At 44.7% G+C, this 25207-nt stretch overlaps 1 protein-coding gene across 1 annotated transcript; it reads left to right on the top strand.

Annotated features, from left to right (window-relative positions):
• Nucleotides 1-1430: 1430 nt before the first annotated feature.
• Nucleotides 1431-21836, top strand: ECRG4 (ECRG4 augurin precursor). The gene is made up of 5 exons (XM_023918211.2): nucleotides 1431-1641; nucleotides 15949-16074; nucleotides 16731-16778; nucleotides 19286-19443; nucleotides 21475-21836. The coding sequence occupies exons 2-5, from the start codon at nucleotides 15981-15983 to the stop codon at nucleotides 21634-21636; spliced, it is 462 nt and encodes a 153-aa protein (XP_023773979.2). The 5' UTR covers nucleotides 1431-1641; nucleotides 15949-15980; the 3' UTR covers nucleotides 21637-21836.
• The last annotated feature ends 3371 nt before the right edge of the window (nucleotides 21837-25207 follow it).

Here is a 25207-nt window from a genome sequence, read left to right as displayed (position 1 = left end):
TCAACACTGCATGGTGTTTTCCTGTCCCCTGTGCTGTGTCTCATTGAATCAGTGAGAAGGTGAATGAGAAGATCAAGCAAAATGATGGGCAGGTTGTTTCTTTTCCCTTGGGGTATTTGCAGCCAGTGCTGCTGCCCTGATCTGGACCACTGCATGACCTCCATGTGAGCAGACACAGCAATGTGGGGAAAAGCAGGACAGAGTTTGCTTAACCCACCTTTGCTGTTAAAACAGTATTCACCACACTGGAGCTTCACAGATCAGACCTGAAGCTAAATTTTTTTTCCTAAGAAGACATCTTCTCAAGTAAGCACTGATGTTTTCAGTGGAGCCAGCAAAGAAAAGAAAAGGCTTTTTCTGGCTTCCAGATGCTGTTTTTTTAGGTTTAAAAATCTGTGTCAGGTGGATTGGGTTTTGCTGAGTAAACAGCAAGCCACAGAGGTGGAACTTTTGAGGTCTGCATGATCATGTTATTTCCAAGTGGTGGCAGTAAGTAAAGCCTCTCTTCCCAGAACTCCTACATAAGCTGGACATGTGGCTGGCTGCCTGGAGGTGAGCCCCATGTGCAGTGTCTGGGCCCTTACACACTGCTTACAGCTGCTTTGCCACTGCATGTCCAGGTATGTCCCATGAGCAGGAATATTCACCCTGACGTGGCCAGACATCCTGAAGTATGATCCAAAGGGTACATCCATTTCCACTGAATGTTTGGATATGTATCTTAGCCATTCTGGCACTAAAAATATATAATGTTTTATATAAAACTCCAAAATACAGCTGTAACTGCACCAAGTGTTTCTTTAAGTTGACTGCAATTTCCTTATGCCATTTGCAACATTACTGGGATATCCCACTGAATAAGAAGAACTTTCTAATATACAGATGCCACACTCATTGTCTGTTCCTCATTAGCTACATATTCAGATAAATTAATTTGATATTATTGATGTCCATCTTGTTTATTCCTCCTGGATCATCCGTAACAGGAGGTTGAAACCACTACACTTGTGGTAAAACACAGTTTTGCTGCCACAGCCTCGTGAATTTTCGTGCATAATGGGTGTTCAGCAGGAAAATGAGTTTTTATGAACCCCAGCCTTGTTCCCTGCAGTAAGGGGAGCCTGCTGGTCATGCCTCTGGCTTCTGGCTCTCCTGCTGACCCCAGGTGTGCTGTCCCTCCTGTGTCTCAGCTCTGCTGTACCAACACATACTGGTTCCCAGCACCTGCAAGGAATTACAGAGCACTAAAATGCTCCCTGGAGCTGGGCGCTCATCGTACAGTACAGCTGACACAAAAGCTGAAATTCCTTTCACATGAGAACATGGGTACATCTGCTTGCAATCATCTTCCTCCAGGCAGCCGGCCTGATCAAGGAGAAATGTGATTCTCCACTCTTGATCCAAGGAGTGCTGGGTAGACGCCTACAGCCAAGGGGCTGGGACTGGGGAGAGACAGAATAAACGCGCCTTTCACACCCGGCATCCCCACCAGTCCCGTGGCTCCCGTGCTCTTCTTGCCCTGCTTGCAGGAGGCAGGGCATGCTGAAATAAAGAGAAACTTGTTCTGTGGCAGGAAAAGTCATTTCTTCTGGCCAGGCATTCCCATCCTGGGAAGGAGACAGGAAGCATATTACATTAAAGGTAAACTGATAAAATATTTGTCTGCTGGAGGAAGGGGAGGAATGTCAGAAACATGTCAGTGTTGTTTAGAAAAAAGTATTGTGGCATCTCACTCCTTCCCTGACAACAACTGTGGGGTGTCATAAAGAAATGTTTTGGGCTTCAGTGATCTGTAGCCTCATGCAGGGCATTTTGCTGGGAGGATGCTCTTTGTTGGTCTGTGCACGCCTGTGTGTGTACACACTGGGGTGTGAGTGTGCGCTGTGCAGCAGAGGAAATGTCTGAAAGTATTAGAAGTGAGTGGACATAGAGGGGATATTGGCAGAGCTCTGGGAAATCTATTGTTTGTTTGCTATTACTTTCTTTGTTGCAGCTGACCAATGAGAAAACAACCAAAAAAGCTACTTCTTTGATAAAATGTACAATTTGTAACACAGATGTCTTATGGTTCTTGTACTTCTGTAGATTTGTCACATTCCGTGTTAAAACTTGCTTTTCATGCTGCTACACAAGGGGACTGAAGAAGTAATTTATAGGTACAATTAAGAATGCCATGCTTGGGAAATAAAGGGAGAGTGTTTGTAAAAAAAGGAAGCTTGACAATTGAGTGGCTTAACTTCACTGTGATTCCTGAAAGCAAGCTGAAGGTAGGAGCCATGTACTTTTAATCTTCAAATCTGATCATCAGTTAATATGTTTGTAAAGGCAAGGTGGCCCCACCTCCTCAGGCTGGATTTTACCAGCACATAGTCCAGATAGCCTGAAGACTTGAGCCAGCCTTGCAGAAGACATTAACAACTCAGTGATGCAGTTGTAGCTACAATGCTCCAAGGGCACATGCGACCCAGACAGCCACAGCATCCCTACAGCTGGACTGATTAAAATGGTCAGAAGTGACAGTTCACCACAGTCCTGCAAGAAAATGCTGTGCTGCAGGCTGGGCAAGAGGACCTAGGGCAAGGCAGCCTGCTCTGTGCATGCTCTTTGGAGGCATGTGGTTAAATCAGGCATGGACTGCTCCTAAACTCTTTGAACTTAACTCCTGCTAAGACCTCCTTGGTTTCAGCCAAGCTATATTCTTGGCCACAAATAAGTGCCTAATAAAGACAGTTCTCATGAATAAGTCTTACTTTGGAGTTTTTTTAAGAATCTGTCTTAGGGAAGACATTTAAGAATCTGTTTAGGGAAGTTTTGGTAGGGTGGAAGAACATCCCTTAACAAGTGCAGAGAACAGTGATGAACAGATAATGTTTAAAAAAAATTGGCATGCAGAGGTTCTGCATATTTTACCATTGCAGTTTATTCACATACATTCATGTACGTATGTAGAGTTTTAAGGTGACTATAGAACGATCTGTGCTAGAGCATGAAAATTCGAAGAGAAACATCTGTCATTAAAAAACAATAGGAAAAAAACATTTATTTAGCACAGGCTGAAATACAGAAATGTTTGCATGCTGTGTTTGGCTTGATTTACTATAGGGAAGACAATGATGTACAGAAGAGTTGTCTGTAAGAAATCCTGTGGGGTCTGCTCTTTTCTGGGCCTTCTCACATGAATGTTCATTTGGGTGTTGCAACACACTCACACTCTGTAGTAAATCCACCACAGCATTTTGTAAAGGCCTCATACTCAATGTATTTTTTTAATATGCTTCATTCCCAGAGAATACTAATGCAGATTTATAAAGATGAGAAGCTTTCCTATGACAGACAGATGGGATGCCTTTAAGGCTGTGTCAGTGGCCTCTGAAAATATTGATTGCCATGTGTGGTTACTGAGAAAAGATGCTGAAACCTTCAGAATTGAACAGTTAACAGAGCATGCATCAAACCTGGATTTTCAGTTATAGAAAGGAGAAGCCCTTATGTCAGTCCTTCCCTGTGGCAGCCATTAACTCCTATGACTGGGTCTCAGTGTAGCTGTGGGAAAATCACATCTGTGTTCCTTTGTTTTGTGAAGGCTGTGCTTACAGAGAATGTTCTTACCTCTCACCACACAGATTTCATCCTCAGCAGGAGGATGAGTTATTATTCTAGGCAGAAGGCACAAGCACAAGTCTTTAACTTTGGGGAGTAAATGGAATTTGTCAAGGCCTTGTAAAATCACTCTTGCCCGTTGGTCTTTCTAATGTTACACCACTGCCCTTTGCCTCCTCTGACTCTTACTTGCAGCCTCTCTGTTCCTTGTAGTGCTGTCATCAGCCACCAACCTTTTTCAGGTATTGCCTGAAGCCACTACTGAGAAATTGATGGGAAAACAATACTGGTTAGGTTGGAGGAAAGTTGGCTTTTGGTGACATTTTTGTATATATTTGGAGAAATACATTTTGTAGGTGACTTGTAAATGCACAAATTCTACACTACCACCTGTCGTCTCCTTCCTTTCACATCCAAGAGAGCTGCATTGGTTTTAAGGCTAGATGGCTTCACTCTGGGCTGACCACATGCATAATTCAGATCCTCTGACATCCCTGTATAAAGTCATGTTTCAGGATCAAGAAGAGTACCTGTGACAGAGACTGTCTTTTGACAAGCAGAAAAAAAACCTCTCCTTGATTAAGAAAGATCCACATAGTCCAAGAAAGTTCTTTAGAAGTTGTTCTGGTATTGTTAACATCCATCTGATGTTTCCCCTTGGAATTTATACTCAGAGCCCATTACACATCCAATTAGGTTAAAAGAACTTCAGAAGGGAGGCTGCTCCGCTCCTCACACATGCATTCTCCCTGCACAGAATTCAAGTATCAGTAAGCAAAATACATATGTTTCATAAGTGTAGGTGCTCTTGTCATAAACTCCAGATCATTTGGGATCATTTGTTCCTGAAGCTGCCTATATAGTTGGGGAAGGGAATGGGAAAATACATTTTTCAACATATTTTCTATGCAGAAAACATGCTTAGATCTTTGATTAATATTCCTAGTTTGTATTGTGTATATACATATAAGAGATCAGTCCTTTGTAATGAGAGCTTATTTCTGAATGAAAATATATGATGTTTAAATGGAGAATGGAGATGAATAGGAGAGAGACAGCTCAGAAGAAATAATAAAGAGTTGGAATTTGTTCATAATGAAACCAAAATGAGGGTATTCTGTCAGCCTTTGTTTTAATCTGTTTCTTTTTTTAGCCTTGCCTGAATTTTCCTCTGTGCTCGCAGTGAAATCAATCTATGCCTTGGGCAGTGGGATCTCTCCATGCCTAGGGAGACTGATTGATTGTTTCGTATATTGAGACTGTAGGTTTGATGGGAATTCTATAGGAATGGTGACAGCAGTGGAGATTTGAGGGTTTTGGCTTCTTTACTAAAATACATACCTTACAGCATATGTTCCTTCTTATCAGATAAAATGTCTTCTCTCCACTGTGTATTTCTCTCTTCTTTCTGCTATTTCTCGTCTCTTTTGTGCATTTCTCTCTTTTCTCTTCAAACATCTCAGTATGGATCATTTTAAGTACAAAATTTAATTAGTAAGTCATGTAAGATTAGTACTATGGAAAAGCTTTTCCATGGACATATTTAGTGGCTTTGTAATGATTCAGTGATTTGGTTGCATTTGGTACTTTTTTTTTTTTTAAGTGTAAAATAATTTGTCATGACATGGCCAACTCAAACCCCATGACAAAAATTTCATATGAAATTATCAAGGGTAAAGGGTTGGCTTTACTAAACCCAAGGACAATTATTGTATTTATACTAGCAGAACCAAGACTTTTCTTATCCAGGTGCCTGAACTTTGCTAGCAGCCAGCCAGGCTCAGTCTGTGAAAAATGTGCTCGCATGTTCTTCAAAGTATGACTGGTGTTCTTCAAAGTACGACTGATCTGTCATTTTCTCTTAATTGAAAAAGACTAAACAGCAGAAAGCTTCCTATCTGCTCCAATCTCCTCCCTGCTGTCCTGGGAAGCACTGGAGTCACCATCCCTGGAGGTGATTTTAAAAGATTTTTAAAAGATGCATGGATTTGGCACTTAGAGACATGGTTTAGTGGTGGACTTGACAGTGGAAGGTTTTTTGTTGGACTTTCCCTACTAAGTGTTTCTGTGATATGGTGATCTTGCCATCTCTGGTTAATAAGTGATTATCAACAACTGAAATTCATGAAGAACTTCACAGAAAAGGTAATAACTTTGGAATGGACTCCCTGTGGAGATGGTGGAGTCATCATCCCTGGAAGTGTTCAAGAAACAACTGGACGTGGCACTGCATGCCATGGTTTAGTTGAGCTGGTGGTGATTGGTCTTGGTTGGAGTGGTTGGACTTGCTGATCTTGGGTGTCTTTTCCAACCTAAATGATTCTGTGTGATTACCAATATCAAAGTTATATTGCTGTCCCTGTGTCTGCATTAATCAACATAAAAATTACAAGTTTAAGTGACCATCTTTATGAAGATGTTTCTATTCCAGTTATAACTTGGGTAAAAATAAACAGTCTAATACCACTGTGTGGCCTCTCCTGATCTATCATAGAGTCATCCCTATGCTTGCACCAATTCTGTCAGGTACAAGCAATCCTCAAAGGTTTGTCTGTGTGTATGTATGTATATATGTTTGTACATACTCACTGCTGTATGGCTAAGCCCCAACCTGGACTCACTCTCTTTGGAGAGAAAGAGATTGGTGTCATCAGGACACCACGGCATTACCCAGATCAGGTCCTTCCCATTCCAAATACCATTCAGCTCATTCCAAATACTTGCAGCCTATTTTAACAATTATTTTTTATTTTAACAATTATTTTAACAATAATTACCAGGTGAAAGCATCTTTTCATTGTAGCTATTAGGCAGTAATATTATCTAATAAAAAGGCAGTCACTGTCCTTTGGTCAGGAACAGTACTTCAGATCTGCCATGCAGCATGTGAAAACATGTTAAATAAGGACAACATACTTTAAAGCAAAAATCACTATGGTCCTCTTTAAAATAAAAAAAGGAGTCAGACACAAAGACTTATAATGGCAGATCTTGAGAGAGGAGGAGGTGAAAGAATTTTGTGTTGGTTTTGTTAAAAGTAAGTGATCTAATTGCTCATTACAACTTGAAGAATTATATCTTCAGAATTCCCCTCTATGAAACTGATTAACTTTCAGATTAAAGTTTATATCTTGTCTGACCCAGAAACTGAGTGATCTGACCCAAACCACGGCTGTCTTGCTTACAAGGACATTTTTGGTGGAAGGGAAACAACATGCCAGAGATAGATGGCAGCATCTTAGCTCCTCTGTGCCATCCTCCATGGCAGGAGTTCCAGGACAAATCAACAATTATGCCAGTGCCTTGAGCAGTGAGCAGGAACTCCAGAGACCTATCTACATCAATAAGTACAGGCACGTTCCTCTGCTTGGTTGATGGAGAGCCAGCATGGGTCCAGGAGTTGTGCAGTCCTACTAACACAAGGAGAGCTAAGGTGGGCTGAGTCAGGACCCATGCTGTGATTCAGGATCAGAGACCAGCAGCATTCCTTTCTGTCACTCACCAAACACAGGCCCAGGAGAGCAAAGAGATGGGGATGAAATGCCCACCTTTCCAGTGGAGCCACGTTTCTGTTACAACAGAGTTTTTTGATATCCAGGCATAGAGTGGGATTTAATCTTTCTGAGATAAATGGGATTCCATAGGGCTCTTGTGATTAAAAATACATGTGTGCATGAATACTTGTAGGGCGGGGGGCTAAATTATCCCAATGGGCAAAAAACCTCCCCTCAAATTTCCATAGCCCACAGCCACCCACCCTTTGAAGTTGCTGGCATCCAGGGACAGCTGGGTGCAGTGGGGCTTCACAGGGAAGATTAAAGATGTCATGATCTCTTGTTCATCAGCAGCACAGAGAGAGTACAGAGAGTGCATTCTCCTGGAAACAAACTGAACTGTAAATCAGAGAGGTAATCCAGCATCAGATGAGCAGAGGCATGGGCTTGTTCACAGGCAGGGCATTGGTGAAACTGGGAATAAAGCAGAGCCAGCAAGCGCGGCCACAGAGCAGATCAAGAGAGGTGTAAGGTCATATATGATAAAGTCAGGGAGACAAGTGAGGTTTCTGCTCTAATAACCTGAGAATCCTGCTCCAAGCTGGGATGCACTGCATGTTACTAAGGCTCCCAAGGGCTCGTGTTTGACCTGAGGAGAGAACAGTGACTTGCCCTCTGTTGCAGGTGACTCTGCCATATTTTGTATTTCCACTGTTTGGACAGACATTTTGTATCCCATGGGCCTGCTTTGGGCAGGCTGGCAGTGCTGCTGAAAACTGTATCCCATGTGATTCCTACCTGCCTGAGAAGGGGAAAGCAGGCTGTTCTGTTTATGCTGAAAATTCCTGATACACTCCAGGCAATGTTCCAGCTCTTCTGCTTTGAAATGTTGGCTTCACACTCAGCCAAGGGCGACAGCAGCTCTCTGAGATGTCCCCTGTCCCCCTTTTCCTTCCCCATGGAAACACACCCACTTTCTCCCATTTCAAATAAAACCTCCATATTTTTACAGCACCTGCTCAGTAGGCACTGTCCCTGCAGGTCTCTGAGGCTCCTGGCTGTGCTGGTGAGGTTGCAGTGGAGACACACAGGGCTTGCCCTGCTGCCCAGGCTGTCCAGCATTGCTGGGGTTCCTGGCACTGTGGTGACTGAGGCACAGGGAGGGAAACCTTGGGCTGACCTATTACAGATTGACCTGTCACTGTCTCAGGCTCTTTGCTCCTCAGAAGGCAAACTTGTTCTGCTAGTAAACTTCCCTGCACAGGCTGAAACCCACTCTGGAACATGCCCATTTTAACTGGTGACATCACTAAGATTTAATATTTTTGAGATTTTGCATTTCCTAATCATTGAGTAGGTGCAGCTTGTTTGTTGAGTGGATCTGGGATTTTTTTGTTTGTTCAAGGGGTTCTTTATGAGAGTGTGTGTGCATTCCAAATGTGAATAATAAAATAAGGCAATGAACACAAGTGAAAAAAATAGCTCAGGAATAAGAGTTTAAAAAAGAAATATTCTGAAGCATAAAAAATAAGTATCCCAAATCACAGCAGTAAAGCAAAGAATGATTTGAATGAAATCAGACCATGTCAGAAAGACAGGTATTAATGTACTACAGTCCCTCTCCATCTCCCTTCCTGTTAAATCTGACACAGACTTGCTATATGCTTCCAGGTTTATCCTAAAAGTATGTTGGAGGCAGTGGAAGAAAAAAAGGAGAAGGATTTCTTAGAGAGAGACTGTTTTTATCCCTCTGTGGAAAGGAAGCAGCCATGATCTGATAACGTTGCTGAACTAATCTGTTTCTCACTGTGCTTATCACTAGAGCAGCAAGGTGAATTCTGCAGTGAGGGCAGCAAAGTACTGTCAGTCAGTGAAAGGGAGGAGGATGGACAGACCAACAGACATCATTTCTTATCTGGCAGGCTCAGACAGAAGCTGAGAAAAATATCAGCAGTAGCCAAGCAGGAGAAAAAAAATCCCAACAACTTTATTTTAAGCCGTTTTTTATGGAAAATATGAGCTCTAATATTTATTACTAAAATGGACCAAAGAAATAGTGCAACCAATTGAGATACAATGGCTGAAATGTGTCCCAAACCATGTGCCATGGACAATGAGACTCACAGATGACAACAATTAAGCTTTTCCTAAAGAAAAGGTGTTTGCCCTGGGACTTGGGGCTGGTCCTGTCACTGTCAGGACATCTCTGGGGCGGTGGAAGAAATAGTATGAAAGTCAAAATATTTTGGAAAGAAGTGACTGATGATTTAAATATTATTCCTTCTGTTTGGAAGGAAAACACAAGTTCCTGCAGTTTTCTTGGAACAGGCTGCAGAAAATGATTTGGAGTGCCAAGTGTCTCTACCCTAAGGCAAGCGACCTGTACAATATGTCTGGGAGATTCAGAGAAACCTTATTAGCAGAAAGTAATAATTTACTGGGTGTTAGGAACACTCTTCAGTGTAGCCATGTTCTTGATCAAATAGATCATTTTAGTGGATTGTTAAAAACTACATGGTGCTTATTTGCAAAAGATGAAGTGCCTTCTCCTGCACTCCCTGGCCAATTTCCAACTTATCTATTTGCCTACCAAGTTATGCTGACGTTGAGCCTCATTATTTTATCCTAAGTCTCATTATATTTGGTGGGGGGGTTTCTTGGAAATCCAACTTTGGGAGTCCTGTGATTATATAAGCATTTAATCTACACTGTATTCAAGAATATTACTGTGTTGAAACACTTATAATCATGAATCCTAATAAAGAAAGAGGGAAAGAAATCAAGATCAATCTTTTTAGTGCATTTTTTCTTACGCTTGGAATTACTGAATATCCTTGAATAGCCATTACTAATACTATCTCTTACATTTTAATGAACAAACCATAGTTCTCTCAATAGCTACTGTGATGAGAGGCAAAAGCAGAGGCGTGTCTGCTATTCACAGATCTCTTTGTACAAAATTTTAGACAAAGTGTAGAATATTGATAATAGTAATAATAATAATAATAGTAATAGTAAAACTTAAAAATGCAGGATGCTTTGAGCCAGAGATTCCCCCATCCTCCCTGTGCCCCCCCAATTTAGCTCATATCAGTTAAAGAGCCACACATGCCCACACCATTTCAGGCAGCTTAAGTTTAAACCTCTGGGCTTAAAACCAATTTACATAAACTCAGGGATCACAGAAATGAAATGGGGTTGCCTGAGTAGTCACCAAACCTGCTGCAAGTTGAAGAGCTCTTTCGAAATCTCGGACCTTCTTTGCTTACTCTGAAAAACATGCACTGAGTCCTGCAGGCTCCAAAGACAAAGCTGGCCAGTAGCAGACTCAGCTGTCAGAATTTCTTCAGTGAGCTCCTTGTCTTGCTCCTGCCTGTATACTCTTGAAGTCAGGTTCAGAGTGGTTTCCATTGGACTGCTCCCAAATTTTTGCTTCAGTCTTCCAAGACTGTAGTCCTCTGTCTAACCCCATGTTGGGAAAGTAATGAACCCACCAGCTCCATCCTGCTATCCTGCTGCAGGAATCCCTCCAATTCATGGTCTTTGTTGTGCTGAGGGCTTGATGGAGCTTACACCATACGTGAAAGGGGCCCTGCTCACTGCTTGTCATTCCAGGGCTGTCTGGGGAACAGTCCTGCTGACAGCATTAATTAACACCTTTCAAAAAAATTTCGACATCAAGGGTCTAGTGCTGTCACCAGTGGTGATGAAAGAGATTAAACCAGATGACATCATTAGTGCAGACTTGCTTACCTAATGCCCATGGGAGTGCTGCTCATGCCATCAGAGAGCTTCCAGCACTGGTGTGCCAATGGAGGCAAATCAGGCCCTAAAACAAGCCTTAAATGCCTCCATACACAGAATCACACAGAATCACAGGGCTGGAAGAGACCTTCAAGATCATTGAGTCCAACCCAGCCCTAACACTTCAACTAAACCAAGTCACTGAGTGCCATATCCAGTCTTTTTTCAAAGACATCCAGGGATGGTGACTTCACCACCTCCCCAGGCAGACCATTCCAGTACTTTATCTTTCTATAGAATACTTTTTCCTAATATCCAACCTGTATTTCCATTGATGCAGCTTTAGACTGTGTGCTCTCATTCTGTCAGCTGCTGCCTGGAGAAAGAGACCAACCTCACCTGACTACAGCCACCTCTCAGGGTGTTGTAGAGAGTGATAATGTCACCTCTGAGTCTCCTTTTCTCCAGGCTAAACAACCCCAGCTCCCTCAGCCTTTCCTCACAGGGTTTGTGTTCCAAGCCCCTCACCAGCCTCACTGCCCTCCTCTGGACACGCTCCAGTGTCTCAATGTCCTTCCCAAACTGAGGGGCCCAGAACTGGACACAGCACTCCAGGTGTGACCTCACCAGTGCTGAGTACAGGGGAAGAATGACCTCCCTGTTCATGCTGGCCTCACCATTCCTGATCCAGGCCAGGAGCCATTGGCCTTCTTGGCCCACCAGGGCACAGGGCTGGCTCACGTCCAGCCAGCTGTCACCAGCACCTGGAGCACGTGACTGCCACTCCCTGGACCCGGCCATCCAGCCAGTTCCTAACCCAGCACAGAGAGCTCCTGTCCAAGCTGAGGACTGACAGCTTTTCCAGGGAATGCTGTGGGAGGCAGTGTCAAGGGCCTTGCTGAAGTCCAAACAGACACATCCACAGCCTTTCCCACATCCACCAGGTGGGTCACCTGGTCATAAAAGGAGACCAGGTTGGTCAGACACAACCTACCCCTCCTAAACCCATCCTGGCTGGGTCTGATACCCTGGCCATCCTGTAAGTGCTGTGTGATGACACTCAGAATAAACTGTCCCATTACCTCACCAGGTACTGAGGTCAGGCTAACTAGTCTATAATTACCAGGGTCTTCCTTCCCACTCTCTGTGAATGGGTGTTACACTGGCCAGCTTCCATTCATCTGGAACCTCACCAGTGAGCCAGGACTGTTGGCAAATGATGGAGAGCGACTTCTCAAGCTCATCTGCCAGTTCCCTCATCACCCTGGCCCTTCTGGGTCCAGAGATTTATGAACATCCAAGCAGCTCAGCAGTTCTCTGACTGCCTCCTCCTGGCTAACAGAGGGACCATTTTGCTCCCTGACACCATCTACCAACCCAGCAGGACAGTTGTCCTGAGGACAAGCCATCTTCCCACTAAACACTGAGGTAAAGAAGGCATTAAGCACCTCCACCTTCTCCACATCTGCAGTTACTAAGTTCCCTCCCACATCCAGTAGAGTACCAAGGCTGTTCTTACCCTTCCTTTTGCCATTAATATATTTGTAAAAACATTTTTTATTATCCTTCACAAAAGTTGAGAAATTAAGTTCTGAGATTTAGCCTCCCTAATTTTTTTCCTACATTCTCTACCAACCCCCTTAAATATTTCCTGAGACACCTGACCTTCCTTCCAAAGATGCTATGTCCTCTTTTTATTCCTAACTTCTTTCAAAACCTTGTTGCCCACCCAGGCTGGATGTTTGCCTCATCTACTCATCTTTAGGCACATGAGGACAATCTGTTCCTGTGCCCTCAGGATTTCTGTTTTGAAGCACCACCCACCTTTCCTTAACTCTTTTATTTTAAGGGCTGTTTCCCAAGGAACTCTCTGAATAAGTCTCCTAAGTAGGCCGAAGTCTGCCCTCCAGAAGTCTAGTGTGGATATTTTATTGATGCTCCTCCTGATTTCACCAGATACTGAGAACTCTCTAATTTCATGATCACTGTGCCCCAAGCTGCCTTCAACCACCACATCTCCCACCAGCCCATCTCCATTTGCAAACAGCAGGTCTAACATAACCCTGCCCTGGTGGGCTCACTCACCAGCTGTGACAAAAAGTTGTCCTCCACACACTCCAAGAACCTCCTGGACTGCCTCTTCTCTGCTGTGTTAAGTTCCCTGCAGATGTCTGGCAGGTTAAAGTCACCTACAAAAACAAGGGCTGGTGATCCTGGTGATGCTGAGGAAAGGGAGGTTTTAAAGAGAGCAGTGTCACTGCTGATGAAGAGATCCCAGGAAAAACTGTAGTATTCCAGCTGTACACACAGCAACTGTGGTTTTTCATGGTAAGTAACAGAAAGGGGTACTGCAGGCATGTCAATAAACTTGGATATTCACTCGGGGATAAATACTTGGAATAACAATGCAGTAGTTGCAAGCTCAACAGAAAAATGTGTCTTACTACAATACTAGGGCAACACTGCTTTAAGTCCTTAAAACTAACTGGAAAGAAATAGAGAGTGCTAGTGGGAAAACATCAGTCACCTTTCACCCTGCCTTAGAAAAGGAGTGCTGCTATATTTGTTTTTTTTTACTTTATGTCAAAAACTTGTGTCCCCTGAACTGAAAAATTTACTTCTTCTCAAAGACAATGCACTCAGTTTAAATCTGAGCATTGTAGTCTTCTGTCAATCACTTCTTCCATCACCAGGGCAATGAATTTCTACAATAACCTTGTACTTGAGTCAATCCCTTCTCTAGGTTTTACAAGATTGCATTTTATCCCAGCAGTTTCTTGAGTCATCATGATGTATCTGGTATCCAGATATTTCTTTGGCCAAGAGGCACAAAGCACCTGAAGTTCTGCAGAGCCCCAGCTCCCACACAAGGCTTGTTACAAGCCAACCAGCTGAACAAAACATCCTTTGCCACTACCAGTATAGCAGTAAACCATGAATATTCATGAGTTATTGCCCTGGTTTTATAAATTAACTCCATCACAGCTTTTCCATGTAGTCTTGCCTATGTGCTCTTCACTTCTGTCCCTTCTAGCTATATTCTGCAAGTAACTGTGTTAACCTGATGAAAGAGTGCATTGATTCAGGAGAAGGGGCGTTTGCTCCAACACATGGTGTAGTCTGCTGACACTTGAAGCATGGGGCTACAGGGAGAAACCACTCGAAAACAGAGGCAGAAAAGAGGAACAAATTCCTGTTCACATTTGCATGTGAGTTAAGCTGGGACCCCAGCCTCTGTCACAGGGATGGGGAAGGTGCTGCTCCCTCCCGCTATCCCTGTGGGAAGGTGTGGCTCCTGCAGAGAGCAAGAGGCGCTTTGGGTGGAGCTCTTGTTCGACTTTGACACTGCCACTTGGGCTGGGATAAGAGAATCATAGAATGGTTTGGGTTGGAAGCGACATTAAAGATGATCTCATTCCAACCCCTCCCCACCCAGGTAGGGACACCTTCCTGAAGACCAGGTTGCTCAGACAACCCCATGCAACCTGGCCTTGAACACTTCCAGGGATGGGACATCCAGAACATCTCTGGGCAAGCAGTTCCAGGGTCTCACCACCATCACAGTAAAGAATTTCTTCCTAATACCTAAACTAAACCTCTTTCAGTCTGAAGCCCTTACCCCTTGTCCTATTACTTCATGTCCTTGTAACAAATCCTCACAAAAAGGATGAGCAGAGATGCCTGCTCTTTAGCTCAGGGCTGCTGGGGGGATGAAGTGCAGCAAGGGAGAAGCTTTGAGTGCAGATTCAAGTGATTTTTTCAGAAGAGGAAAGATGAGTGGGGCACACAGGAGCAATTTTCTGAAGCAGCATTCAGGCTGGGGCTGGGACACTGCAGAGGGGCCAGCCCACTCCGGTGATTCTTCTGCATTCTACAGTGAGAGGTGAAGCCAGCCATGGGGTCTGGTCCCACCCCCACCATCTGCTGTGCCTGTATGTTCCACATCTCATCACAGGGAGCTGCCACACCTCTGCACAGCTTCCCCACCCTGCACTCGTGGCTATGCATACACACACGTACATATTCAATGTACATATTTATATACAATTGCAATATACAGAGTATGCACTCTGTGTGTGTATTCATCTGCAACTGATCTGGAACCGATCCTTCTAGCACAGAGCCAAGGCTCCAGCACTTGCCAGATTTCTCACAAGTAGTTTACAGAGGGAGCCCGGCTCTCCCTTGCTCTGCGCTGGCACAGGTTCAGCAGGAGGTGAGATGCTCATTGTGGTCTCCTGAGTGCTGTGGGTCTCTGCTGCGAGGGAAGAGAGAGGTTTGTGTCTGAGGATGGGTAAGGAATTCATTAGGAATTCATCTGGGCTGTTTCTGGCATCTGCAGGGGAAGGAACTGGTAGAGGATTAATTCACCAAGGGAAGGTTTAAGTCCGAATTAGGAAAAGGCAAGAGTAAGTTTAGGCACCATTAGAGTTATGAAACTGCTGAGCAAGGGTTCTTCGATTTTAAGTCTGGCTTTAGGTCCCTGAATTCTTAGAATAAAGTAAAACTGTCCATATGTAGGGAAAAAGTCCAAATTATTTTTTAAAGAATTGTGATTATCTGTGGGTTCGGGTGATGGGAGGAAGGGAGACAGAGAAAACCCTGAACTAAGTCACCTTTAAGTGATTCTGTTTAGTTTTTCAATCAGGACAACCTCTCCATTTCCATGTACTGTTAAGAAGGATCTGACAAACTGGGTTTTTATCGACAGCAATGTGAAACGACAAGCTACAGCCATTTAAAATTTGTTTTTTGACTCCCCTGTCAGAAAAGCCTGCATGAACCTGCAAGGTCTTTGCCAGTCTCACTGGACCGATTATGTGTAACTCCAAACAAGAAGTGTTTCTGGGAAGTGGCCGAGCACAGGGGGGTCCCTGTCGCTGTCGGTGGCTGCCGGTCCCGCGGGTCCCGGGGCTGCGGGCTCCGGGAGCGCTGCCCTCGCCTCCGCGCCCCTCCCCGCCCGCAGGGACCGGCCTTCCCTCCCTCCCTCCGTCCCTCCGTCCCTCCCTCCCTCCCTCCCTCCCTCCCTCCCTCCCTCCCTCCCTCCCTCCCTCCCTCCCTCCCTCCGTCCCTCCCTCCGCCTCCATCCTCTCCGTCTCCTCCCGCACAGGTGGGACTCCTCTCCTCGCCGGCCCTGCCGCGATGCCGCCGCCGTGTGCCCGCGGGGCCCTGCCCGGAGTCTCCTTCCTCCTCCTCCTCCTCCTCCTCCTCGTCCCGCTGCTGTGCGCGGCCCCCGGTGAGTGAGCGCGGGATGCGGGACACGGGGCGAGCACAGCCCGGCCCGGCCCGGCCAGCGGCGATGAACCTTCCCCGGCATCCCCCTTCGGACGCCCCAAACCTTGAGCAAGTCGGGCATGTCTCTTGAAAGGTGCTTGTTTGCCAGTGACTGAAGCATTTGGGAACAGCCGAGCGCTCTCCCTTTGCACTGCCGGTCGGGGGATCAGCGGGATCTGCTCCGGTGTGCTTTGGGGCAGGATGCCAGGCACGACTCTGGAGCGGTCTGATTGTTAGCACAGCCTTCACCCAGGGGCTTTCAGCATTATCATGCTGTTCTGGGTGCTGGTACCGGCACCAGCTGCACTTTTCTGGTGAAAAATATAATGATTTACTCGGTGAAGAAGGCCAGCTTAGGGTTTCCCTTGCCAAGAGAGCTGGGGAGAGGATGCTGGAGTGTCAGAATCTTCCCTGCAGTGTATATGGTGCTCAAGTGTGGAAAGGGGAGCAAAGACAGCAAGTTTCTCTTGGGAGAAAATTGTCTGCTTTGCCTGTTGAACTGGAGCTATGACAAAAATACTTCTGGCAGTTTTTGAGAAAAAATCTTTTTTTGTTGTTGGTGGTGGTGGTGTTATTTCCTTCTCAGTAAATGTATCTGTTTTATTTTTATTTGTCTAGATGTTTCAAGGGGAAATAAGCTTAAACTGATGCTTCAGAAACGAGAAAGTAAGTAAAGAAACAGCAAAGTGCTTTGATTTCCCTTGGAGCTGGTTGCTGCCAGCAGAAGCTGCTGCTGAGCTGTCCCTGTACCTCCAGCTCCAGGAGCACAGACGGAGCAGGAGGCTGCAAACACAGGGCCACGCTCACCACGGGCCACACCAAACCTGCTGCCCAGGCAGAGCCTCTGCCTGGGTGCCTGTTGGGGCTGTTGGGCTGGAGGCTCTGCTTGCCACAGCTCCCTCTGGCATCCGGGGTTCCCAGGCTTGGCAGCACACCTGCCTTTTGCTCTGCACAGAGCACAGCACCAACCTTTTCCAGTGCTTGCATGGCAGACGTGGCATTTATCTGGTTCGTTTGGGGAAGTCACAAACTTTTCCAAGGAATTGTAATGCATGGAAATACTGCTGGCTCAGGCACAGGGAAGAATATGTGCAAACCCAGCTTTCCTATGATGCCTTGACTTGTTCTTTTGGTCTTCTTGGCCCCTCTAGTGCTTCTTTTTTGGAAGACTGCTCTCTTACAGGAGAGATGATGGCCAAGGGCCCAGCAGTCAGAAGCATGGAATGGCTCACTGGTTGAGGGAAGGTGGTGGAAACGATGCCAGCTGGGAACAAGCTGCACCACAGCAGACGAAACATCCCAGAAGTTTTGGCCAGCTCTCCTCAGCCAGCTCTATGGCTGAAGCAAAGAATTTATACCCCCACAGAGGGGACTCCCACTTTCTGCCAGGCTTTCTAATTTCATACTGGTTTTTTTTTTCTGGCATCACTCCACACCTCTTACCAGAACTAAAATATATATCCCACTGTCGCTATCCAGCTCCCTACCACCTCTGTTTTCTCCTCATGTGTGGGTTCCTTACATCACCATTCTGCAGCGCTTGTGTGACGGTAGGAGCGACCTTCCTGCACCACAGCAGCGGTGTTTGTTCAGGTCCCCTGGGGAGAGGGACTGCCTGGGGAGGGCTCTTGGGGCATGAAGACAACATGGCTTAGATCAGGAAGAACTGAAGAACTGATGATGGAGGGATATGCAGTCTCTTTAATTCCAACCTTGCTCCCCTTTCCTGGCTGGTTTCTAAAGTGAGCAGGCCAAGCACACAGTTCTGCTTCCCTTGCTGGCAGTGTCCCTTGTGTGAGGGCTCATTCATGGGACATTTGCTCAGCTATCCCTCTTCTCAGTAATAACACCCAGTTCAAGCTCACAGTGTGTAATCAGTTTCCAGCTCATCACTGCAGAACAGCCTACTGTTTCCCACTTACTACAACTCATCTATCACTTTTATCTTCAGAATCTCCTTCTCTCTGCAGTCCTTTGCCTTTCTCTGTGAGTCTGCCCAGCTCCTACTTCAGTGGTTTTCACATCTCCACTTGACTTCCCTGTCTACCCCAGTCTCTCCCCTCACATCCTCCAAAAATCCCACCCGTGTTCCTGATTTCTCCCTCATTGAAATGAACCATCTGAAGGCAGGACTTCTCCTACTCCTACAGACTTCTTGTTTCACAGCCAGATCAATAACGTGTTTTATCATTTCCACGTGTGGCCAGGGGCTGGCCAGTCACAGAATCATAGAACTGTTAGATTAGAAAAGATCTCTAAGTTTAAATCCAACTATTTACCCAGCAGAGACACTGTCACCACTAAACCATGTCTCCAAGTGCCACATCTGTTTTTTTGGACTTCCAGGGATGGCAATTCCCACCACTTCCCTAGGCAAGCTTGTTCCAAAGCTTGACCACTCTTTAAGTGAAGGAATTTTTCCCAACATCCAATCTTACATGGCACAACTTGAGGCCATTTCTTCTCATCCTGTGTAGTCCTCTCATCCATGTCTTTGGGAGGTGCATCAGTTCCTCTAGCAGCCACAGCAAGCTGCTCTTAGGCATGGAGCAAGCCAGATGGCTCATCTGGCTCTGGCAGGTTGAGGGCAACCTACATGAGGGAGGCATTTCCATGCATCCCTCATGTAGGTTGCTATGAAAACCTGATGGGCTTTTATTTTCAGGCATACAGGGCATTTAGTAGTGCTCATCTAAATACTGCTTTTTACACATCAGTTCAAAAATCAATCCTTTTAAGTGTTTCTCCCTTCACTCTAATATGTTAGCAGTGTTTTGCCAGCTTCCTCAGTCTTTTTAACTTCACCTCTCTTCTTCAACCCAATTTCTGCAATCATAGCACTTGGGGCCAGTCTCCTGTTCTCCCCTGAAAGCAAAAACACATAGTGCATATGCTCCTTGAGTCTGGGTGTTTTTATCCAAATTCCTCAGTTAGCTGCTCTGCTTGAGCTCAGAAATTATTTTCAAGAATCCAGGAGAATGAGGGTAGCAGAGAAATCCTATTACATCGGTGATTCCTGGGTTTATTACTGCTACTCTGCTACAGGCATTGCACTGGCAAGCACAAAGGTAATGGCACGATGTGAGAATCATTTTCTTACTTGCTGCAAGTAGTACTCTTCAGGCTGACTAAAAATTTCCTGGCATGCCTTTTGTGGGGGGAATTAATTTCAGCCTCTGCTGCTGTGAAGCCTGAGGTGTCAGTGAAAGAAAGAGCAGCCAAGGAATTCCTGAGCAGCCTGAGACGCCAGAGGCGCCAGCTGTGGGACAGGAGCCAGCCCGACGTGCAGCAGTGGTACCAGCAGTTCCTGTACCTGGGCTTCGACGAGCAGGTGAGTGCAAGAAATGGAGAGGGCTTATGAAACAGAGGGAGAATACACAGGGATAGAACAAGGTTAATGGGGTTTAAATGAAAAAAAAAAAAAAAGATATTTGGATAATTAGGAATATTAGGAAGAAATAGATAAAATATTAAGAAGAAATTCTTTACTGTGAGGGTGGTGAGGCCCTGGAACAAGTTGCCCACAGAAATGGCTGATGCCCCATTCCTCCAAGTGTTGAACGACAGGTTTGACAGGATCTAGTAGTGTCCCTGCCCAGATTTCTTTAAAGAGGCAAATGTCACACAGAAATATAACCTCTGTTACATGTTAAGAGATTTTTGCATTATTTTATTAATAGAAAAAAAATTACATTAAGGTTTTCTATGGAGTTCTTGCCTGCTATCAAACTTAAGCTTAATATGAACAAAGTTTGCTTTGTGGAAGAGGTGTCCAGACTCAAAGCAATCAATTGTATTTCAGGAAAGAAATTTGTCAGCCTCAGTCTAATCAGTTTTTAAACATGCTGAGAAATTCACACCAAGCTGGCTGTGATTGGCACTGGCATTATGCACCCAATGCACACTTGTGCCTCCACAGTGTGGGAAGCTCCTGACCATCATGAACACTGGCAGCTGTGCCTCCACTCTATATGTGAAAGGAAAACCACTGGATAATATTCAGTCAGCCTCCCTTCAAATGAGGACACATTTTTAAAAACATTTTATTTGTAAAAACACTGGAGTGGAATCAAACTGCACAAAACTCCCCTAAATAGATGCTGGAATAGGGCAAAAAAGTGTGTTTGGTTGCAGTCCCACATGTAGAATCATTTTTGGTTTTAATAAGAGGTAAAAATAGTTATAGATGCTGAATTCTTGGCCTCTGTCAGCTGTATGAATATGTTTAATGAGATTGCATTGGCACAGGCAAGAAAGCTTCATGCTATGTGGATTGCTTGGAAGATGAATGCCCTCATTTTCAAAACTGCAACAATTAGAAAAATAATCCTTTACTTGAGCTGAAATAATAAAGGGTACTTTTTTCTAAATTCTCCTGGATATTGTATGGATAAAAGTAACTCCTCAACAGCATGGCTACATCCCCCTTCACTAATAGGAAAAGGAAAAATAGGACAAATGGTTTTATACATCAGAAACTGAAGACTGGGTGAAAATACCAAAAGGAACAAGGACAAACCATGCAGATAAAGTGAATTCTCCTCTGAGTTCCTGTATGCATTTCAAAAACTGAAATGAGGCCTGTTGTAGGATACAATGAACCTACTTAGTAGGTTTTCTTGAGTATTAAGACAGTCTTAACAATGAAATAACTGTTTGTTCCAGCAAAGGACTAAAGGACTTGGTCCATAACTATCAATTGAGTATTTGCAAAACTTTTTCTTTTCTTTTTTTCTCCCAAATCTCAGCCAAAAATATTTCCAAAGAGTCATTCAGATGGAAAGGCTCTGGCTTGGCAAGTATTTTGTATCCTTGCACACTATATTTCCTCTGCTGTTGTGAGCAGAACTGAAGAGCTAATTGCATTTCCGTAGCTGGAAGGCTGCATTGTACCTTTGTTTTCACCCGTGAAAGGTGGGAGTGAGAGATCAGAGACAGAAATCAAAAAAGCCTGTTGCACCTCAGTCAGAGACATTGCAAATAAGGGCACATGGCAAGGGAAAACTAAACCTTTAACTGTAAAATATTGACATGATTTTACAGTCCACCATTGACAAGGTAATCAAAATATTAAAGGTGCTTAGTGCACACACATTTCAGATGAAGGCACTCTCAGATTAAGCACTTTGCAGTGGGCAGGGGGTGTGGGGCTGGGCAGGACAATTCCTGCACACAGAATCCTGATAATCCCATAGAGAAGGTGGGTACAAGTCACAAAGCCCCTTGGATCTAAAGATTTCATTTATGACAAATATACAAGGCATCCGAATTTCTGAAAGAGGCTTGCACCACTTCTGTTTCATCTCATCACTGTAGTTTCAGGCTGGAAAGCAAATGCTTTCTTTTTTTTTTTTTCTGGCAGAAATTTGAAGATGACATCTCCTACTGGACAAACCTGGGGCGTGCTCGTAATGAATACTACGGTGGGTACTACCAGCACCACTACGACGAAGATTCTCCCATTGGCCCACGAAACCCACACAGCTTCAGGCACGGAGCAGGCGTCAACTACGACGATTACTAATGCCATTTATCCTGCTCTAGCCTGTAGGGCTGCACTGGGTGAGGCTGAGCCCTCCCTCAGCCCGAATGACCCCGCTTTTCCCCTCTATTCATGTCAAACAGCAAGAGTAAAGGAACTGCCTGACTTGGGTGAAAGTATTATCATTACTTAGTAGTACACTATATATATAAAGTGTTATAGAAATAAAGCTTTTTTGATAACCAGGTTGCCATTATTTAGTAGACTTCATAACAGAAAGTTTAATTCCAACTGTATTACTACAGATCCCTTTTAAAATGGCTTTTTAATTTGCTGTCCTACAATCAATTGCAAAACTACATTATATCATCTACTTTGGCATATAGAATACATAATATAAGCCAGTACTTTTAAGATGTGCCTGCCCATTCACATTTCTATTAACAAATAAATCAAATTATTCTTGGGAGAAAAGTAAAAAAAAGGTTTCCTGTCAATTGAAGTTCTGCCTTGTTGCCTCCTCTGCCATTTCCATACCTACAGCGTGCAGTGCTCCAAGCCTGACATGGCACTTCTGCAGCTCCTGTTGGGTCAAGGACACAGATATTCACAAAAGCTAAATTCAGTGCAGATGAGCTTGCCTACCTACAAAGTCTGTGCAAAGATCCTCCAGGGAATGGAGGCTCAAGGCAGGAACTTGACTTCAGCAGTAATTGCTGAGGCGCAGAGCATCCAACCTGAGAGGCCCCAACCCCTCCCAGGCACGATAACCCAAAGGTTATCTTTGCTGAATACTCCCCTTTGTGTCCGTTCCACTTAGCGTCAAGCTTTCAGCCTAGCTCAAAACAGGGAATAAAACAACAAAGTAAGCTATTTAAAATTAAGTTAGTGTCAGATAGCATCCAACACAATTCCCTGACATCGTAATTTCCTTCTGCAAAATTCCCTCTATGCCAATTCAGACTGAAACACGCACGTCAGGCTGAGCATCAAAATACATCAGAAACTGGGCATCTGTTAGTGAAACACAGTGGATTAAAGGGGAATTGTTGGTGGCATTATGTATGTTAAGAATCCCAAAACACAACCAATTTTTGTATCACAGCAACATCAGCCTGGGAGGGAGATTTCAGCCGTCAGGGGCTTCAGGAGGAGCTGGGCAGAGGAAAGCACTGCTGGCACTTGACAAATGTAGTGGACTGGGAAGGTGAGGAATGCTGGGTGCTCCAGGACTTCTGGAACTGAAGAATCAGGAAAAAGAGAGATTAAATATGTTCTACCAACTGTAGCAGTTAGAGAAGACAGCATGGATGCTTTAGCAGTCTCATCTAGAGCATACAAGAAATTTCCAAAGCATGGATCATAGCAACACCATTTCTTACACTTCACTTCTTTCTTAACTCTATTTCCTAATCTTTTGCTTAAAGCCCTTGCAGTGGGATGGACTGGTGTCTAGGAGACGTAGCCTAGCACTACACAGCTCCCTGCAGGAACACTTCCCTTTGCTGAGGGAGCCAAGCTGAATGAACTTGCTGATCACTTCTCTGCACACACAGATCCACACTAGCCTAACATGCTCCAAACCCTCAGCCATCCTTAGGCTTAATCTCACAGAATCCTTGCCAGTTTGACTGGTTTAAACTGGTGTGTTTCCTTAGTAGAAGAGCTTTTATTCCAAATACAGAATAATCACATTCTGAGTCAAGGATGGACTCTTTTGCAGAGTTGGAAAACACCTCTTCCTAAAAGAATACTTCCATTTTGTGTATTATCCAAAAAGTGTACTGAATTTGGCAACATTTGAACCATGCTGGTAATTTTCATCATTTCCCAGAATTTACAACTGGGAATTCAGACCAGCTGAATAAGGAAGAATAAGACAAGTGCTGTAAATAAAGACCATCCCTCCCTAGGCCTTTGTAAACTCTGTCCATTCCTGCAGGCTGACTCAGTCTAACAGCTCTCTGTGCCTCGCAGGCTCACACCCAAATCTACAGTCTCTGTCTCCTGAACCCTCTAAGAGGAAAAAAAAAATCTTTTCCATTATATTGTGTTGCAGGGTTAAGGAGTGGGACAGAGTTAACTTTACATAACAACACATATGATAACACGTTTTAGATTTGTGACTAAACCAGCGCAGGCAGAACACAAATGTTTTTGCTTTGGGTGAAGAGTGCCCGCACAGCCCGTTTTCCACACTGTCCCCCAGCAGGCAGGCTAGGAGCGGGTGAGAGGCTGGGAGGGCACATGGGAGAGAGAGCTGACCCAAACTGGACAATTCCAAATGATGTAAGGACTTGCTCAACACTAAAAGCTAGTAAGAAAAGTGTGAGGGCTTTGCCTTCCAGGGAAGCCATTTCTCAGAGAGTGGGTGAGCACCAGGCTTGCTTGGGGGAGATGGTGAGTGGCCTTTGCATCACGTGGGTTTTCTTCTTTACTTCACTCATTAAACTGCTCCTACCTCAGCCCTCAAGAGTACTCATCCTGATTGTCTAATTCTCTCCCATTGGGGAAGGAGGAAGGGAGTGGCTGTGAGGGCACTTTTCTGCAGGCTGGGGTCACTCACCACAAGGCAAAGCTCTGAGGTGAGGACAACCTCCTTCTTCCAGAGGAATGCCACATGCCTTGCTGTGCAGCAGTTGCAATGATGGGAAGCAAGCAAGGAAGAGCCATCAGACTTGGGCAAAAGGAGGATAATTTACTGGGGCAAAAAAAAATATCAGATATGCATGGAATGCTTCAAAGTTTATTTTCCTTGGACTATTTCTGTCCCAAAACATAGAACTGTCTATCTCCTCTCAGTCTTTCCAGTCTGCTGTGCAGACAGCACAGAGCACATCACCACCACCCTCAGCCATCCCAGCACTGACATAATGTAACCTCTCCAGCAAGACAGAAGAGCAGCGATTGTTCATTGTGGCTCCCTTCTGAGCAGGAACAGCTTGGCCATGCTCCAGTGCTTCATGTTTCAAAGCCTGATGCTGCAACATCCCTGAGTTTGTCGGTGTCAGCCAGGCAGATCCATCAGACTTGCAGGGCAGAGCTGCCTCCTTTGCTGGTAACACCTGCCAGCAAATCCTTCTGCCAAAGAATGGAAGTATTACTGCTGTGTCTTTTTTGTTTGTTTTTGTTTTTTGGAGGACAGGTCATCATTCCCTCCAAGTTCCTACTTGTGACACAAACATGTTGAGGATGGGAGATTGAGCACTTCCATCCCAGGACTGTTTCCCAGGTGGAAGATGTAGCCTCCTTGCTTAAAACAGCTTTCTCTGCAGTGGGGTGGACAGAGCCCAGATTGCTGTGTGTGGCTTTGACAGCACTTAAAGCCACTGTTCCCTGTGGCTTTGTGCTTTGGACCTTCCAGCTCTTCCAGCTATGGTATGATATGGACCAGAGCATTCAGAGGATCCTGTTCCTTGCTGAAGAGCATGTCAGCATCTATGGAAAACACTGCAAGAATAAACAAGCTGGTGCTTGTTTCAGGCTGCAAATGGCAACAAACCAAGATGGAAAAAGACTTGTCAGATCTGCTATTATGAAATAAGCAAGCGGGAGAAGGACTGAGACAAAGAACAGAGAATCAAAATCTGTTGGTTTTTTTGTGAGAAATATG

The sequence above is a fragment of the Cyanistes caeruleus genome, chromosome 3, assembly GCF_971803275.1.
Source record: "Cyanistes caeruleus chromosome 3, bCyaCae1.hap1.1, whole genome shotgun sequence".
NCBI classification, from domain to species: Eukaryota; Metazoa; Chordata; class Aves; order Passeriformes; family Paridae; genus Cyanistes; species Cyanistes caeruleus.
The sequence above is the reverse complement of the archived record's forward strand: the minus strand, read 5'-3'. Positions and strand labels throughout refer to the sequence as shown.

Bases quoted from the DNA above. Each gene is read 5' to 3' on its own strand.
- ECRG4 (XM_023918211.2), top strand. From the start codon at position 15,981: ATGCCGCCGCCGTGTGCCCGCGGGGCCCTGCCCGGAGTCTCCTTCCTC. The intron at 16,779-19,285 runs GTAAGTAAAGAA...AATTAATTTCAG, and splicing joins GATGCTTCAGAAACGAGAAA to CCTCTGCTGCTGTGAAGCCT. The intron at 19,444-21,474 runs GTGAGTGCAAGA...TTTTTCTGGCAG, and splicing joins ACCTGGGCTTCGACGAGCAG to AAATTTGAAGATGACATCTC.